This window comes from Emydura macquarii, unplaced genomic scaffold (genome assembly GCF_026122565.2).
Source record: "Emydura macquarii macquarii isolate MOO-44397 ecotype Brisbane River unplaced genomic scaffold, CSIRO-AGI_Emac_v2 contig_3328, whole genome shotgun sequence".
Classification (NCBI taxonomy): Eukaryota; Metazoa; Chordata; order Testudines; family Chelidae; genus Emydura; species Emydura macquarii.
The window spans coordinates 2,455,756-2,475,166 of record NW_027133465.1 but is presented as its reverse complement, the minus strand read 5'-3'; the positions used below and the strand labels follow the sequence as shown (position 1 = coordinate 2,475,166).

Here is a 19,411-nt window from a genome sequence, read left to right as displayed (position 1 = left end):
CACTAGGAGGGTGGTGAAGCACTAGAATGGGTTACCTAGGGAGGCGGTGGAATCTCCATCCTTAGAGGTTTTTAAGCTACGGCTTGACAAAACCCTTGCTGAGATTATTTAGCTGAGGTTAGTCCTGCCCTGAGCAGGGGGTTGGACTAGATGACCTCCTGAGGTCCCTTCCAACTCTATGATTCTATGAAATCCTTCCTCATTTCCCCTGAATGGCCATTCCTCTGCTTGAGGACAGCTTAAATGCTTAGCTGTCTTCAATGCAATGCCTGATTTATCTAGAAAGGTTAATGTCAGGTGATGGGAGGTTCAACTCCATCGACTGAGGCTGAGTAAAGTAAATGGAGGAGAAAGCTCCAATACTTTTAAAATCGCACACAAACTGGTACCTACCTGAATGATATCCTGGAGGCTTTCAGTGAAAGATATTTCTGCTTCTACCATGTAGAACTCTGCCAGATGCCTGCGACTTTGAGACTTCTCAGCTCGAAATGTTGGGCCGAAGGTGAACACGTGGGTAAATGCGCTACAATGCAAAATGAAACGATGCATTATAGACACAAGGTAAGACAGCAGATTTCGGACAGGGAATCGAGAGAGGTATCATCCAAGTGCCACGTACAATCCCATTTTCCTCTGACAATCCCAGAGTAGTTGGGAGGTTTCTGCTAAACTGATCAACAGTGAAACAGTTATCAGCATTGTCATTTAAAACTGCCATCATTATGCTTCAGAGTCAACACACATGGAGATAAGTGAGGCAGTTCCCACCTCTTCATTACTGAGTCAGCCTCATTCAGATAACATGGCATTTGGATGGGTTTCACCATCAACTTTAGTGCTAGACAATTATTTCTTAGTAAATGACAGCTAACAATGCAGAAACAGATCAGGGTCTCAGAGAAATGCTGGCACATCACAAGGCTCAGGACAGACAAAGCTCCAGCTGTCAGACACTATTGTTCTACCACACTACTCACATCTGCTCTTCAGCAGGTCTCACTGACATCATATTGGTAAAAAATGCCTCAAGCTACTGAAGCCTGGTATACACGAAGGTTCCCATCACTGACGCAGCTGAACAGGTGCAAGCGGTGACAGGAAATGTTTTAGTAGAAGTTTGTAGTATAGCTGTAACTTTCTCTTACACAGTGTGGCTCTCTGTCCCCCTCTACTGGCTGGACTGCAGAGGTTTATAGGTCTGTAACAGCCTTTGAGATAACAGACTTGGGTCTTTCATTTCAAGCAGTAGAGGCTCCTGCTTTTCAATCTAGAGGTCCCACATTCAATCCCCACTCCCAGTAATCCATCTGGAACATCATGTGACTTAGACATGCTCAAAGTTTGTCTCATAATTGTTTGATATTTGCCCAACCGCCTTCCACGGAACCTATTTAATATATTCTCTCTCTTATGCCACACCCATTAACGTGGGAACCGGGGTCTTTCAGATCACCATCTTCCTCCACAAAAAATCCCTCCTACCAAAAATCAACACCTTTTAGTTTAATTTGTTTTTATCATGGGAAGGTTACATTCAAAACAGCAAGTTCTACATTGTGATCTGAAGACTGCCAGACTCATGAAAGTTTTAATTCAGGAGAAGCTTCACAGCAAGAGGCCAGCAGTTTAAACAGCCTTGTCACCCCTGCCCCCACACTTCAGTAGAATATATCTGTGAACGCAGATGCATGGGCCTAGATTAGCTGTACCATTCAGTTTATTCTTTATCTCCACTATCTTTAACGGTAGGCAGTGTATGGGAAAACATGAACCCTCCTAGTGGAGATTAAAAGTTGCTTAATATTCATGCAAAGTTGTGAACTGCAGGAGTTGTGCACGTAATCCGAGAAAAACTCAGTGACGTTATAAACTGAAAGAGCTTGTTCAGCTGATAAAAATCTGATTGCAAAAGTTTCTGTTCAGGTTAATTCTGATAAACAGAAAGTTAAAAATAAAAAAGACCACAAAACATTTAAAGGGCTCAAAAGTGCATCATAGTATTCCAAGTAAAGGAACATGCATGTTACTGATCTTCCTTTTGATCTCCATTCCACAAAAGTTTATATGCTACTATTTGGAGGAAAGAACACTTTCACTATCCACTAATTACCAGGAACGAGACAAATCATAAAGTTGTTGGAAAGAGCATTTTCCTAGCTCATCACTTCCAAGAAAAGAGACAACAGATGGATACAGATAGCCGGGGAGCACAAGGAAAAGACAATACAGTACACCAGCAGGCTAACATACCATAGTAAAGGAGAGTTTTAAGGAGGCATTTGAAGGAGAATAGCTTTATGCATGTTTACGGGGAGCTCCTCCCAAGCAAGAGAGGCTGATCCATAATTGGGGTTCTTAGGTATACCATGATACAATTAATACATTAAATAAAGAAATACAGAAATAAAGAAATAAATAATAGAAATGCATTCCCAGCTCTTAAGACCGGTAGAGTATGCCTACACTACAATAAAAGACCATGGCATGGCCGTGGCTGGCTCAGGTCAGCTGACTCTGGCTCGCAGGGCTATCAAATTGCAGCACAGACTCATAGACTTTAAGGCCAGAAGGGATCATCATAATGAACTAGTTTGACCTCCTGCACATTGGAGGCCACAGATGATAAGACTGAGGAACCTGTAGTACAGGTCACCGCCCCATTGCGACTGCAATATATACCTTAGGGCCAATGACAGAGGTCTGTGAAGATGCACACACCTTTTGCAACCTCGGATCTGATTCTATGGCAGCATGACACTCCCCCTTTTCGACAAGACGCTGTTACAGTTATCAGGCGTTTCCGGACTATTGTCTGTACGCATAATCCCTCCTGGGCAGATATAGACCAATTAATGGATACCTTGCTCACCAAGGACGAGCGGGCCACTATTGTGGCTCTTCCTTCACCATCCCCTCCATAAATTTATCAAGCTTGGTCTTGACGCCAGGTAGGTTTTTTGCCCCCATGGCTCCTCTTGGAAGGCTGTTCCAGAACTTCACTCCCCTGATGGTTAGAAACCTTCATCTAATTTCAAGCCTAACTTTGTTGATGGCCAGTTTATAACCATTTGTTCTTGTGTCCACACTGGTGCTTACCTTAAATAACTCCTCTTCCTCTCTGGTATTTATCCCTGTGATGTATTTATAGAGGGCATTCATATCTTCCCCTCAGCCTTCATTTGGTCAGGCTAAACAAGCCAAGCTCTTTGAGTCTCCTCTCCTAAAGTGGGTTTTCCATTCCTCAGATAGTAGTTAGTAGCTTTCTCTGCACCTATTCTAGTTCAAATTCATCTTTCTTAAACATGAGAGACCAGAATTGCAGAGTATTCCAGATGAGGTCTCACCAGTGCCTTGTATAACGGTACTAACGCTTCCCAGTCTCAACTGGAACTACCTTACCTGATGCATCCTAGGACCGCATTAGCCTTTTTCCCAGCTGCATCACATTAGCAGCTCATAGTCATCCTGTGATCAACCAATACACACAGGTCTTTCTCCTCTGTCACTTCCAACTGAGAAGTTTTCAGCTTATAGCAAAAATTCTTGTTGACAATCCCTAAGTGCATCACCTTGCACTTCGCACTATTAAATTTCATCCCATTTCTATTACTCCAGTGTTCAAAGTCGTCCAGATCTTCTTGTATGATATTCTGGCCCTCCTCCGTATTGGCAATACCACCCAACTTTGTGTCATCCGTAAATTTTTATTAGCACACTCCCACTTTTTGTGCCAAGCTCATTAATAAAAAAGTTAAACAACATTGGTGCCAAAACTGATCCCTGAAAACTCCATTAGTAACGTCCCTCCAGCCTGACAGTTCACCTTTCAGTATGACCCATTGTAGTCTCCCCTTTAACCAGTTCCTTATCACCTTTCAATTCTCATATTAATTCCCATCTTCTCTCATTTAACTAATAATTTCCCACATTGAACTGTACTGAATGCAAAACAGCGAGAGTCCTATGGCACCTTAAAGATTAACAAATTTATTTGGGCATAAGCTTTCGTGGGCAGAAACCCACTTTGTCAGATGCCTTACTGAAATCCAGGTACATGAGATCTACTGCACTTCTTTTGTCTAAAGAATCAGTTACCCGCTCAAAGAAGGAGTTTGGGTTGGTCTTGCATGATCTACCTTTTGTAAAGCCATGTTCTATTTGTCCCAATTACCATTTGCGCTTGGGCTGCAGCCTACACTCTGAGATCTTGGATGTGGTCCTGAGCCTGAGCCCTGCGACTCGATGCCATGAGTTTTTTATCACAGTGCAGACATACCCTCTGTTTGAAAATGCCTTCTGAAAATCAGGGGCTTAATTTTCATAAGGGCCTTTTATGTCCTTAGATGCAACAGGAGGGAAAAAAGATACCAGACAAACCCTAACATATGCCAAAATGCTGCGGCGGGATCATTATTGTGCTGATATATGCTACCACAGGAACACAAGACCCTAAGTAGCCAATTTCACACAACGCAGAACTCAGCCCACCAGAGCTGACTGTTCATGTAGGTCCAACATTGTTCCACACAAAGCACCCATCCCAGGGGCACCCACATCTTCAAACCATTAGGGCACCATCCTGTAAGATGCTGATCACACTGACTTTGATCCAGCAAAGCCCTGAGGCACATGCTTAACTTTAGGCATATGACTGGCCCCATCTAAGTCAACAGAACTACTCATGTTCCAAGTTAAGCATGTGCCTAAGTGCTCTATTGGATCAGGGCCAGAGCGCTCAGCACCTTGCAGGATTGAGCCCTTGGGGTCCATGTCTCTATACTGTACTCCGAGATCGTTAGTCGAGTCCAATCTGTATGTATATTCCCAGGACAAAGGGAAGCCAAGACAGGGAAATGCCCATCTCTCCCCCTTCCAACACCTCTATTTCTGTTGCTACTGGAATCCTGGTTCTCTCTCATTTGACCCATTGTGTAGGGGACAGGCAGGTGGCTGATGACTGGCTATCCCCACTTCCCTTCCTCAGAGCTTGTCTACATATAGAAGTTACGCTGGTTTCACTCAAATCAGTTTAAAAAACAACTATTACAAGAGCAAGTTAAACTGATACCATTAAGTTTTAACCAATATAAGAGGCCCATGCCCAAAGCTACACCAGTTTAAATGGGCTTAAAATCACTCCCTTTAAACCAGCACAGCAAGACCTGTGCATAGTCCCGGCCTCAGCCGCCGAGCTGCATTGATGATTTTTAGGCTGCAATTCAAATTTAGTTAACAATTCTGCTAATCACTCCTGGGCCAGGAAAGGATCCAGCTCCGCCTTTCACAGCGAGGGCTCTGCAGGAATAATAAAGACTTACTTGTGTCACTGAACTAAGCAAATATACCTCTGAGTCAGTTTATCAAGCAAGGAGATTTCATTTTACACAGTCAGCTTAATAACCATTACACAGCAAGTTAGTGACAATGGTGGGAATAGGACCCAGGAGTCCTGATTCAAGGGCTAGCCATTAGACCACAAAAAACACACACATTTATTACTTCTTATTGGTTTTGCTACAGCGCTCCCAAAATTATAGGTACATTGCCAACACAGAGAGGTTCACTGCAATGGAGAGGTCTTCAGTGCAGATTTGAGCCACAAGGCAACCTGTGCTGAGTGGGAACAAATCCTTATCTGAAACAAGAGTAAGTGGGCAGAGAATGTGACCTATAAAGATACAGTGTTCTCTTTGCCACACCTCCGCCCCCATGGTTTGTTCCAATCAGATCAAACCCCTAAAAAATGTTTCAAACCCAAGGGTGGAAAGCAAGGCATGACGTTAATAGAGAAGCGGAGGAGGAGCTAATGATGGGAAAGCAAACCGAAGAGCCTGGAGCTGAGCTTCATCAGCATACTGTCCTCTCTGGAGGAAGAGAAAACTGAAGATGAGTGGAAAAAATGGCCCTTCTGACACAGTTCCATTGTATTTGACCTTGCTCACTTTGTGAGGCTTTTAACACCAAGGGCCTGCCAGCACCACAGGCACTTTCCATAAATGGAGGTTTCTGTCTCAATGTCCAAGGCCAACCCTCCCCTTTCCTCAACCGCTGGGCACCAGCTGGCTGCCACTCCAGACTGAGGGATAGCTGTGTTTCAGCAATGCTGCGGTTTGTGCCAGGCCATGGGAGCTTCCATGGTATAAGGCACTATATACATGTTGCTTGTTCAAGCAGGCAGAGCCAATGCACATAGGGTCTGGCTGTCAAAGAAGCTGAGCACCTGTTGTTCCTAAGAAAGTCAGCGACAGCATGCGCACTCAGCACTTTGGAAAGCAGACAGAACGGGGCTGCTGGCTAGAGCCGGCTCACATTTTTCCTCTGAAACTCCTTTCAGGATGAAAAATGGCCTTTGTCTATTTTAGATTAATATTTGTATTAAAAAGGGGGAGAAAAAGCAAAACATTTGATTTGTACACCCCTTTTTTCCCCTCTTTCCACCACTTTTTCAATGGAAATATAGACACTGAGGACAAGAAGTGCATTTTTTTCAGTTTTAAAACAATTTATCGTTTCAGGTTTTGGGGCTTTTTGTTGAAACAAAATTGGAAAAATTAATTTGAAATAATTTCTATAAAATACAGTATTTTTTATCAGCTCTACCGCTAACTATAGCTGTGGAAAGATGCACCTCGACCATTTGCTCGTGCAATGGAAGAATGGCTTTAGGCATGGGCAGGAGGCAAAGCTGGCTGCTGTTTCAATACTTGATGTGATATGGTGGAATTATACTTACTTCTGTACGCAGCCAAAACCAAGCTGCAGACAGGCAAGGGACTGAGAAGTGCCAGACTTCTGCCACCAGCCAGTCAGACCATGCAGCAGCGTCTCCTGCACCGTGACCGCCAAGGGGCAAATGGAGCACAGCGGCCGCTGCAGGATGAAGAGCTTGCCTGGAGCAGTAGCACAGCCATGCCTAGAGGTCTGGCTCTCTCCAGCTGCAACCTCATCAGTTCTGCTCTCAATGCTAGGAATTGGAGACACAGACTTTAAAGAGGTACCACACAAAATTAATTTAGGGCCACGCAGATCAGTTTGACACAGAGCCAAGCATATTCACATTATCTAATAAATAAATAAGTGATGATAATGCACTTCACAGTTTTACAGCCACCTGCCATCCCAGGCCCTCTAAGCACTTGACCTCCATTAATGAATCGAGCCTCACAACACACATGTGCATTATCCTTATTTTATATGGGGAAACCCAGCACAGAGAGGTAAAGTGAATTGCTTCAAGCCACACAGCAAGCTTCTGGTTGAACCATGAATAAAACTGGGATTTCCTAAGCACGTCTTCTGCATTTACTACATGACAGCATTATATATTATTCTCAGTGGAGTTTTGTTTTTCCCTGGTTTAGATTTTCATCAAATCACTTTATTTAAAAAAACCCAAACAAAATAAAAGCTCCAGATTAGCCATGGCAGCTCAAAACTTTCTGATTAAAGACACCACACTAGTTTCTAGGCATCAGTTCAAATAAGCATTCCCACGTCTTAGCCAACTGGGACCTTTCACAGAGGAATGATACAAAATGTTCCACAGATTTAGATAAAATATGTAGCAAAGATCTCATTCAAAACTTGATCATGGGAGGGGCACACACTCCAGGAAAGAACATGTCTTTAATGAAACCAGTTGTGTCCCATCTTTACTCTTTCTGCTGGAAAGAATGCACACCCTCCACAAACTGCAGTGGAGTGGCGTTAAAGAGTTTTTTAAGCATCAATTTTTCAAACTATGTTATAGTTCCTCTACACTGCTGATTGCATGCACACAAATGGTGCTAAAAAATTACACATACAGCCACACTGATTACAAACAGAGACAGAGTTGAGGCCCCTTGAAAGTTTGGACCCAAGTGTTTAAATCCTGCAGGCCTCAAAACCTACAGCATGCAAAACAGACTAACCATTTTAGTAAAAACCTGAAAAAAAGTGGTTATGGCAGCATTCACCAGGTGGTGCTGTTACACATCACCCTCCACTTTCTTTTTCTTAGGGTGCAAGCACTGTTTAGTCTTTGAAGAAATGCTTTTTGTTGTTTGTTTTGTGATGCAACTGGTTTATTTTAGGGGAGCAGTTTGCTTGCTGAGAGTTGCTTGCTGCCTTTCTCTAATGACAGTCAGTTCTTGAGATACTGCTGGCTCCCTACAAACCAGGGATTGGTGTTTGGGCTGAGTTCTGAAAGAGGGGACCAGCTCTGTTCCAGGACTGGTATACAAGCACGTGCATGCAAAGCTGTCTTGCAAGGCTCTGAGTTCTGGGTAAAGTTCTATGGCTTCTGTCATACGGAAGGTTAGATTTAGTGGTGCTTTCTGGCCTTAAAATCTATTTATCTGCTACTGCTTCACAGAGATGTGACAATAAGTAATCAGAGTAAGTGGGAGTTGATAATTTTTCCCTTTACAAAGCTCCTGATTCAGAACAAATACAACAGAGTGACTGATCTTTGCTTTTCTTTAACATGAATTATACTTGAAACTTCCACCGAGAACACCTTTCATCAGAGGAACTTACAATCTATCAATCTAGTTACTGCTTGTAATGTGTGTTAAGTACTATTATGATCGCCTAGTCTGACCCCCTAACGCACCCAGATAATTTCACCCAATTAATCCCTGCATCAAGCTCAGTAGTGTGTGTCTGAACTAGAGGACGTTTCACCACACCTACCGTACACCTTGCACATCTCTTGTATTGACTCTACTCCTTACAAGGATGTCACCCCAGTTTACAGATGGGTAGAAAGCGGTCAAACAGCTTGTCTAAGTGAGTTGAGATGCTCTGAGCAGGAGTACCTATTCCCAGGTCCCCTGCTTTAACCACTAAAATTGTACTCCCACCAAATAATAAAAAGTAATTAAAAATCACTAGAGCAATTACAAACAAGACTGGAGTGTGCAGTAATTGAATTAGAATAGACATTTCACGGCTGCTTTTTATAGATCCAATTAAGTGTCTGTACGGGTCTAATTAATGGATGTTAGTTTGCCATTTAATTACAAGAGTCTGTATTATGAGTGTGATTCAGACAAATGCTGCACAAGACACTTCATGAAGAGTTCTGTTTTAAAAGGATCCAGGATAAATTAGCCAATTACACCTTACACTTGGTAACTCTTAACAGCAGGGATACGGAGTAGGTACTAGATATCATTCGTGCATCTGCATCCAAAAGCATTTAAGATTGTACAAGGCAGAGCAATAATGTGCTTGAAGAAAATACAGAGGGGACTCTCTTTCCATTTGCTGCATAATTAACAAGTCATTTAAGCATCAAATTTGATCATTCTTTAAGGCAGCATTTCCCAACCATCTGAAAGCTAAGCATTCTTCAGGAAAATGAAACCAATTGTGTCACTTTTCAGCCCTACTATGTGTTGTTAAAGGCTTACTCAAAATGAGTGGTCAGCCCCAGTAGATAGTGAAGATCTTCATTACTACTATTTCTTTCTTCCATGTTTTGATGAGCTGTGAAATACTGACATTTAAAGGATTATCTTTGGCCTCTGAGCTACATTTTCAGGCTCTCAGCAAACTTAGGCAGACATCATAGAATCAATTCATAGAATCATAGAATATTAGAGTTGGAAGGGACCTCAGGAGGTCATCTAGTCCAACCCCCTGCTCAAAGCAGGACTAACCTCAGCTATATCATCCCAGCCAGGGCTTTGTCAAGCCTCAGCTTAAAAACCTCTAAGGATGGAGATTCCACCACCTCCCTAGGTAACCCATTCCAGTGCTTCACCACCCTCCTAGTGAAAAACTTTTTCCTAATGTCCAACCTAGACCTCCCGCCCTGCAACTTGAGACCGTTGCTCCTTGTTCTGTCATCTGCCACCACCGAGAACAGCCTAGCCCCATCCTCCCTGGAACCCCCTTTCAGGTAGTTAAAGGCCGCTATCAAATGCATTGTTACACGTGTCAGGATTTTGAGATTCTCTGTGCAACCAGAAAAGCCAGAGCCTTAACCTTTTTCCCCCAGAAAATGAAAGCTGAGACTCTGGAGAGTAACTGAGATGTCTATCTGCACCCCTCACCTCACCTAGTATTTCTCACCCTCCCAGGGGGCATACCTCATATTCTAGGAAATGATTCCTTAAGGTGAGCTGCAAATAAAATCTCAGCCATCCCATCAGCTTTAATAAGGGCTCCATTTTTAGGACTTTGCTTTTACCCTGAAAACCAGGCCATTCCTGTGGGATCAGACTAAGTGAGTAGGGTGCAGTGAACATTGTCTCAGTCTTTCTCGGGGGTCCAAAGCAGTTCCTGCAGAATCTTCTTTTTTAAACCAAGTTTCTAGATAGTATGGCTGCAAGAAAACTTTCCAGCTGTGACGCACTGAAGTGCTCTGTGCCTCACCCAGCAGGCAACCTGAAACGATAGCTACGAAAGGGGTAGGAGTTGCCCCCATTTCTTCTCTCAGGGACTTAACTCTGAAACCTAACACTGAAACTTTTAAAGGGCAACATTGTTAACAGTTTTATTGTTAATTATTTTAATAAGTAGGCTAGATGTGAAGAGTAACCCCATTCCTACATATTGTTTTTCTTTGGTGCTTATCAAGAACGGCCATACTGGATCAGATCAATGGTCCATCTAGCCCAGTATCCTGTCTTTTGACAGTGGCCAATGCTGGGTGCTTCAGAGGGAATGAACAGAACAGGTAATCATCAAGTGATCCATCTTACTGCCCATTCCCAGCTTCTAGCTAACAGCAATCCCTGGCTCTCCTGGCTAATAGCCATTAATAGACCTATCCTCCATGGACTTATCTAGTTCTTTTTAGAACCCCGTTATAGTCTTGGCCTTCACAACATCCTCTGGCAAGAAGTTCCACAGGTTGACTGTGCATTGTGTGAAGAAATACTTCTTTTTCTTTGTTTTAAATCTTCTGCCTATTAATTTCACTTTGTGACCCTTAGTTTTTGTGTTATAAGGAGTAAAAAACACTTCCTTATTTACCTTCTACATGCCAGTCATGATTTATAGACCTCTATCATAAGCCCCCTTAGTCGTCTCTTTTCCAGGCTAAAAAGTCCCAGTCTTATTAATCTCTCCTCGTATGAAAGCTTTTCCATACCCATGATCATTTTTGTTGCCCTTTTCCACACCTTTTCCAATTCTGATATCTTTTTTGAGAAGGGGCAATCAGGTCTGCACACAGTATTCAAGATGTGGGCGTTCCATGGATTTATAAATAGGCAATATGATATCATCTATCCTTTTCCTAATGATTCCTAAAATTCTGTAAGCTTTTTTGACTGCCACTACACATTGAGTGGATGTTTTCAGAGAACTATCCACAATGACTCCAAGATCTCTTTCTTGGGTGGTAATAGCTAATTTAGACCCCTCATTTTATATGTATAGTTGGGATTATATTTTCCAATGTGCATTACTTTGCATTTATCAACACTAAATTTCATCTGCCACTTTGTTGCCTAGTCACCCAGTTTTGTAAGATCCCTTGGTAACTCTTCGCAGTCTGGTTTGGACAGAACTACCTTGAGTGGTTTTGTATCATCTGCAAATTTTGCCACCTCACTGTTTACCCCTTTTTTCAGATCATTTAGCAATATGTTGAACAGTATTGGTCCCAGTATAGAGCCATGGGGGACACCACTATTTACCTCTCTCCATTCTGAAAACTGGCCATTTATTCCTACCTTTTGTTTCCTATCTTTTAACCAGTTACTGATCAAGAAGAGGACCTTCCTTCTTATCCCATGACAGCTCACTTTGCTTAAGAGTCTTTGTTGAGGGACTTTGTCAAAGGCTTTCTGAAAATCTAAGTACACTATATCCACTGGATCACCCTTGTGCACATGCTTGTTGACCCCCTCAAAGAATTCTAGTAGACGGTTACAAAAACCATTTTGACTTTTCTCCAACAAATCATGTTAATTTATATGTCTGATAATTCTGTTCTTTATTATAGTTTCAACCAATTTGCCTGGTACTGAAATTACATTTACTGGTGTGTAATTGCCAGGATCGCCTCGGGAGCCCTTTTTAAAAATTGGTGTCACATTAGCTATCCTCTAGTCACCTGGCACAGAAACTGATTTAAATGATAGGTTATATATTACAGTTAATAATTATGCAATTTCACATTTGAGTTCCTTCAGAACTCTTGGGTGAATACCATCTGGTCCTGGTGACTTATTAATGTTTATTTTATCAATTTGTTCCGAAACTTCCTCTAATGATACCTCAGTCTGGGACAATTCCTCAGATTTGTCACATAAAAAGAATGGCTCAGATTTGGGAATCTTCCTTGCATCCTCAGCCAGGAAAACAGATGCAAAGAATTCATTTAGTTTCTCCACAATACCCTTATCTTCCTTGAATTCTCCTTTTCCATCTCAATTGTCCAGTGGCCCCATTGGTTGTTTAGCTGTCTTCCTGCATCTGATGTACTTAAAAAATGTTTTGCTGTTACTTTGAGTCTTTGGCTAGCTGTTCTTCAAATTCTTTTTCTGACCTTCCTAATTATACTTTTACACGTCATGTGCCAGAGTTTATGCTCCTTTCTCTTTTCCTCAATAGGATTTAACTTCCACTTTTTAAAAGATGCCTTTTTGCCTCTAACTGCATCTTTTACTTTGCTGTTTAGCCATGTAATTGGCTCCCTAGGTCACACAGAGAGAGGTGAAGTGACTTGCCCAAGATCACCCAGCAAGCCAGAGCCAGGAATAGAACCCATGTCTCCTGAGTACCCTTCTTGTGCTCTAGCCACTACACACCACTGCCTGACAGGTGCCTGAGCAGACTCATTTAGGACTTGTTGCTATTAAAGTCAATGTGTGTTTTGCCACATCAATGGAAGCAGGAGCAATCTGTTAAAAGGAGGGGTTTACTTAAATTTCAGCCTCAGCACCTGAAACAAAAGATTCTCCACTGGTTAGTGCACTAACCTAGGACTTGGGAGTTCAGTGTTCAAACTCCTCTGTCACTGACTCGCTGTGTGACCTTGGGCAAGTCACTTAGTCTCTCAATGCCTAGATTCCCCATCTGTAAAAAGTGAATAATCAGTCTCCTTTTACTTTACATTGAAGTTTATGAGGCACTCCAATATGACAGTAATGGATGTCCAGATAATAATCAGAGCGGCGTCAATATGATTTCATTCCGAGATTCCCCAGCAGCAGCAGTTCTAAGTCAGCCATGCAGCTAGGCCAGCGTCAAGTACTAGAATGGAAAGCAAAAGCTAAATACAGTTCCAGCTCTATGCGAGATCTTGTGGGTCATTAAAGATCTTGCAATGGGGCACAGGGAAGAAAAAGAGAAATAGTCAAAACTGTTTCCAAAGGCTATTTACCAGCAAACTGGCTGCTTGCCCCTATGCTTGGGAAGAGCAGCTGAAGAACCTCTGCTTTTAGCCATCCCGCCCAACGCACACTCTCTGCCAGCTTCTGAATAAGCCCTCCCCAAACCTCTGCAATCTTCTTCATAAGTGCCGCTAAAGGTAAGGCAAGCAAAGAACTTCCTGCTTCTCGCTGCCCTCTGTTGGATGGTATGTGAACACAGAGCTACTTCCTGTCTTCCATGCTTGTTTTGCTCCACCCCACCAACTAATAGACTTCTGAAGGTGTCTGCCCACTCCTGTTTCCCAAAGCAAGTCTGGGCTAGGTGGGGTAGATGGAACAGGGTTCTCCCCAAAACCCTTAAGAGCCAGCCAGTCCCAAAGAGCTAAAAACTAGAACTGGTCAAAATTTCTCAGTCAAAAGCATTTTTGATGAAAATTGCCTTTTTATGAATGATAACTTTATTTTTTTAAACATGTGCAGTTTGGGGGACCCCCGGAGCTCCAAGGCACTAGACTCGGAGCGCCAAGTTGCTGCAGGCAGTGGGGGTGCAGTGGGGGGACCCTGCAGCTCCCTGCCACCACGGAGTCCCCAGAGCTGTCAGCTGCAGCAGTGGCAGGTGCTGGACCTCCCCCTCTCCCCACAGTGGGGCTCGGGCTCTTATTTCCCTCATCAGCCGGGTTTGGTCACACTTATTTTTAGGAAAAATCAGGGACAGGTGATGGTCTTCCATGAATTTTTGTTTATTGTCCATGACCTGTCCCTGACTTTTACCAAAAAAAAACCCGTGACAAAAACTTGACCTTAGCCATGGGATAAGAGGAGAGGTCCTCTCATGGATTAGTAGCTGGTTGAAAGATATGAAACAAAGATTAGTAATAAACAATCACAATGGAGAGAGATGAACAGCGGGGTCCCCCAAGGGTCTGTACTGCGACCTGTGTTGTTCAACATACTCATTAGTGGTCTGGAAAAAGGAATGAAAAGTAAAGTGGCAAGGTTTGTAGATGATTAAAAAAAAAATTCAAGACAGTTAAATCAAAAGCAGATGACAAGGAGTTACAAAGTGATCTCACAAAACTAGGTGTCTGGGCAATAAAATGACAGATGAAATTCAACATTGATTAGTGCAAAGTAATGTACACTAGAAAAAAATAAACCCAACTATATAAATACTAAGCTGGGTTATACATTAACTGTTACCACCCAAGAAAGACATCTTGGAATCACCATGGATAGTTCTCTGAAAACTTTCACTTAATGTGCAGCAGGAGTCTAAAAGGCCAACAGTAGGTTAGGAACTATTAGGAAAGGGATAGATAATAAGGCAGAAAATAGCGTAATACTACCATATATGGCCATAGTGGGCCCATATCTTGACTTGTCCAGTTCTGGTCATTCCATCTCAAAAAGGATATAATGGAACTGGAAAAGATTCAGTGAAGGGCAACAAAGATGATTCAGAGTATAGAATGGCTTCTTTACAGGAAATCACTAAAAGGATTAGGGCTGCTCAACTGAGAAGAGAGACAACTAAAGGGTATATGATAGAGGTCTATAAAATCATGAATGGTATGGAAATAATGAATAGAGAAGTGTTATTTACCCTCACACGCAATACGAAAACCAGGATCATCCAAAGGAATTAATAGGGAGCAGGTTTAATACAAATAAGAGGAAGTACTTTTTCACATAATGCACAATAAAGCTGTGAAACTCATTGCCATGGGGTGTGCTGATGGCCAAAAGTATAATGGGGTTCAAAAAAGAACTAGATAAAGTCATGGAGGATAGGTCCATCAATGGCTGTTAGTCAAGATGGTCAGCAACCCTAAACCTCTGACTACCAGAAGCCAGAAGCGGAAGATCGGTGGATCACTCAATTGCCCTGTTCTGTACATTAGCAACAGGATACTGGGCAGGATGGACCATGGTCCAACCCGTATGGCAGCTCTTATGTTACAGTTAATATCTCAATGAAACTATAACGCATCTCCATGACTGATGTTTTTGAGCCCACAGGGACCTCTCACTTGGTTGTTTTGAAGACTGAGCTATTTAATAGTTATAAACCTCAGAAATATGTTGTGCTTAACAAATACAAAAAATAAGAGGAGCAGGTTCACAGAACAAATATAGATCATTAAAGATAAATATAGCTCCTCTAAATTTAGCTGGCATTTTGTCTATTTAAAATGCCTAGAAAAACATGTTTCTGCAAAATAAAGCATGAACCTGTAACATACTGTACTGTACACTGCAAGGCCCCACATTTTTTTCCTTTGTAGCTAATGAGGAACATCTGAATGATGCCAGTGGAGTCATATTTAGAAGAAAGAACCCTGTATGTGTTCAATTAGTTTTCTGTCCATTCCCAGAGGCTGAGTGCTATTCTGAGAAGAGGGACTAATTTAATGGAGTGAGATGTTATTAAGTTAAAATACCACTTCATACTTATTTGATTTACAGGAGCATGTCCTCCAATAAAAGTCAGTGGGCATGGATGTAATTTCATCACACACACAAATACATGCAATCCCACCTTTTTTCAGAGGTGCAGAAAAACACCTTCCCCTACAAATAACCCATCCTCTCCCATCAGCTGCCTAACATCTCCCCATCCTGCAGACAAACGCCCAAGGGGATGTAACAGCCTCAGGCTGTCACAGTAAGCTCCACTTCTGTCAGAACAGCACAGGCAGCAAGATAGAGAGCACGTCAAGGACATCCTGTCAAGCTTATCCAATGCTCGTGAAAACTTATCTTGAGCATCTCAGCTGACCTTAACTGCTCTGGTGCGCTCTGCGAAGAGAGGATGTCTCTTTGTTAGAGCCCAAGCCAGAGAGAAGTAAAACTTCCACAGCATCTTATACCCTCGATCTCTCAGGGTGAAATCTTGGCCCTACTGCAATGAGTGGGAGTTCTGCAATTGATTCCAATGAGATCAGGATTTCACCTTTAGATTTCAGTGGATATACGGTGCTTTACAAGTTTTATTTCTCTCTGGCAGCAGCTCTGTCAGAGGGAGACTGTTTACTGACAGTCAATTAGCTTCGCCACAGCAGTGTGCAGTAGATCATCATACCCCGTTCTTCAATGAGCAAACAGACACGTTGGGCCATGGTCACACAGCAAATACGTGCTAGAGACCATGCTAGAACCCAAATCTCCCACTCCTGCTCTCTAACTCAGAGGTTTCAAACACCTGGCGTGTGGGCTAGATCTAGTCAGTGCGACGTACTTCTGTGGATGCCGTTGAAAATTCAGATTCTGCAGAAACAAAGTTTTCATTAAAATAAAGGTTTCTCTCCCCCAAGGTTGAGAGGATAACCTTCCTAGTGCACTATGAATGGTAAGCTGACATGCTGCTATCTTCCCAAGGCCTGATGTACACTTAGTTTTTACATCAATTTCATTCAATCAGTAGAAAAACAGATTTAGGTAAATCAGTGCAACCCAGCTATAGTGAGAGAAACACCTTTGTATCAATAGAATGACACCAACACAATTAATTTAAATCATTGTGAAAGCAGGCCAGCCTGAGTCTGCAGACAGACTAAAACAGTGGCTCTCATAGGTGTGAACACTCACATCCCGTCTAAACCTATTTTGGGAGGGGGGGGAGAGGGAAGAAATCTCAACTCTGAAGTCTAATGTCAACTCTTTGCAATATCATCATTAGCTATTTAATTGCTGATTGCTTTCACAGCTGGAAATGGGGAGGTGAAAGCATGGTGAGCCCTGGAGTTGCTGCAGGGAAGAAGATGCACTCTCCAGCACTGACCACAAAACATTGCCCAACTGGGTGTTCAGCAAGCACATGGAAAGAGGAACAGGTGAAACAAAGCTGACTGGATAGAAGCCCTGACCAAGTTGTTTAGAGGCTCCCTGAGGCCAAGAAAAAAGATTTCCATACCCAGCCATCACTTCTAGATGCAGCTGTCCAGAGACCGTCAGGAAGGCAGGAACATCAAAGAAATGAGGATTTTCCCCAGGTTCCGATACTTTATTCGACGTCTGAAAATCAAGAACGCACAACATGCCAGACTATTAATCTTCGGTAAGGAACATGGCTCCTGATTTATCCTTCATTCCCATTCTCTGAAAATTACAGGTGCTTCAATCCAAATGAAATTAACAACAGAACAAGGTCCCATGCTTCCAGGGCTAAAGCCATATACCAAGGGCTTGTCTACACCAGGAACATTGTCTAACTGGTTTTAAAAGTAGTTCAGGCTAAGTCCATTTCAAAACCAGTTTGGGGTCTTTTCTAACTTGGCAATTACCTATTTCAGCAGAGCTCCACTATGCAACCCGCCTATGTTGACAGGGAAAGCCATGATTTGCACTAGAATCTGAGGCTAATCTCCAGTCTAGAAAAGGCATCAGGATAATTTAAGATGGTATCACTTGTTGTTACTAAAGTAGCCTACAGAACATGGGTGGGTGGGAGGGGGTATGTGTGTGGTGGTGGGGGTGTGTGTGTGGTGTTGGGGGGGGGAGGGGGACACGACACACAAACTCCAAAGTTGGATCATATACCTAAAGAAGATTAATGGTCTCTTGAGGAGCATTTAAACAGTATTGGCATGTTAATGTATTTAAATCAATAACTACTTGTTACAAATTACATATATAGGATATCAGAGAGGGATAGATGGATAGACGGTTTATGGGTGTCAGTTTATATAAGGCATGAAACATGGTTTTTAACAAATCCACATTCCTATTTCTCTCCCCCAGCCCAGTAACAGAATGAACTGCACAATAAACATTTTTCGGTAAAACAACAGCGTCTTCAGCTGTTAGAAAAGTACACAGAATTTCAGAGGACCTACGCATACTCAGCTAATTGGAGCCATAAACGTTCAGACCGTGTCTACACTTAACTCCAAGATTCGGCAGCAGTCGACGGGAGTTACGCAAGCTACGCAAAAATCTTGCGTAACTCCCATTGACTTCTCTGCTCCTCTTCTGCGCGCCGTCTTCACTGCACTGCGCCGATGGGAACCATGTTCCCGTCGACGCAGCGCTATGCCACTTGCGAAGGTGATCTTAGTATGTCGATGTCTGGATCAACTGAGCAGGTCTTCACTGACCGCTCAGTTGATCCAGAGAAATCGATCTGACGGCGGCAACTTTGCTGCCGTCAGTGTAGTCATAGCCTCAGAACCTCAGGAGTGGGGTGGTGGGGAGAATCAGGTCTGAGGTTTTTAAGAAACTGAGGCATAAAAAATGAAAGGCTCTGAATGACTTGAAAAGCTGTACAGAACAAACAGACTGTCCAATCCAGTCCTGAATCTTAAGCACTAGTTCATTCTTCTCCACAAAGATCATGGAAAATAAAATCCTTAAGAATTTCTACCATTAGAATATCTTTGATTTCACACATCATTACCCTAGAAGCTCAATGTTAAGCCTGATAAGAAAGCAAGAGGAGGGGGAGGGGGATTTCCATCTAAAGCAGGTGCCTTAAGTTTAATAAAGATTTTTTAAATCAGAGCTATTCTCCTTTCACAGGGAAATGAATTTGATTCCTTTAGAAAAGGCGCTACAGTAATGAGACTCCAGTAATGAGTAAAAAAAAAAACTCCAGCAATATGGAGATTACACATCATATAGGCAGACACACACACAAATGATCTCTCCTTCCAGCTCTTGCATATCTGTTCAGGTCATTAGACAATGTGCACACATCAACACCCTGTAAGATTTAGCTGGTTTTGTGCTTTGATGTTGCAAAAGCTACATAAAAAGCCTCTTAAAACAGCGGCAAAGACAACATTTTTTACTGGGGAAGGGCCTAGAGTTAAAAATAGTATAAAAGTTGTTGGATATCACTTTAATGAGTAGTTTTGTATCATGATTACATATGGAGAAATTATAATTGTTTCAAACTGTGTTTCATTTATTTATTAATGTAATCCCTAAATATTTTTGGGGGTGTGGGGTGAGGTGGGTTGTCTACACCCATGTAACAAATGAAAGGTTTCTTATTAACCATTCTCAGTTAAGATCTTCTCCCTCTATCTACTTCCTCAAGTTTACTCACTAGCTTTCTTCACCATTTTTTGTTTTCCTTCATGATGAAGCCA

General features: G+C 42.4%; 1 protein-coding gene across 3 annotated transcripts in view; it reads right to left on the bottom strand.

Moving 5' to 3' along the window:
* Positions 1–19,411, bottom strand: part of NARS2 (asparaginyl-tRNA synthetase 2, mitochondrial) — a 78,761-nt gene that overhangs the window by 34,229 nt on the left and 25,121 nt on the right. For all 3 annotated transcript variants that reach the window (XR_010917154.1, XM_067533187.1, XM_067533188.1), the window contains exons 6-7: positions 17,233–17,333; positions 394–526 (exon numbers count right to left, since the gene is read on the bottom strand). Coding sequence is in view for 2 of the 3 variants with exons in the window: in XM_067533187.1 (XP_067389288.1) it covers positions 394–526; positions 17,233–17,333 (234 nt within the window). In the remaining variant the exon portion in view is untranslated. The remainder of the gene's footprint in view (positions 1–393; positions 527–17,232; positions 17,334–19,411) is intronic.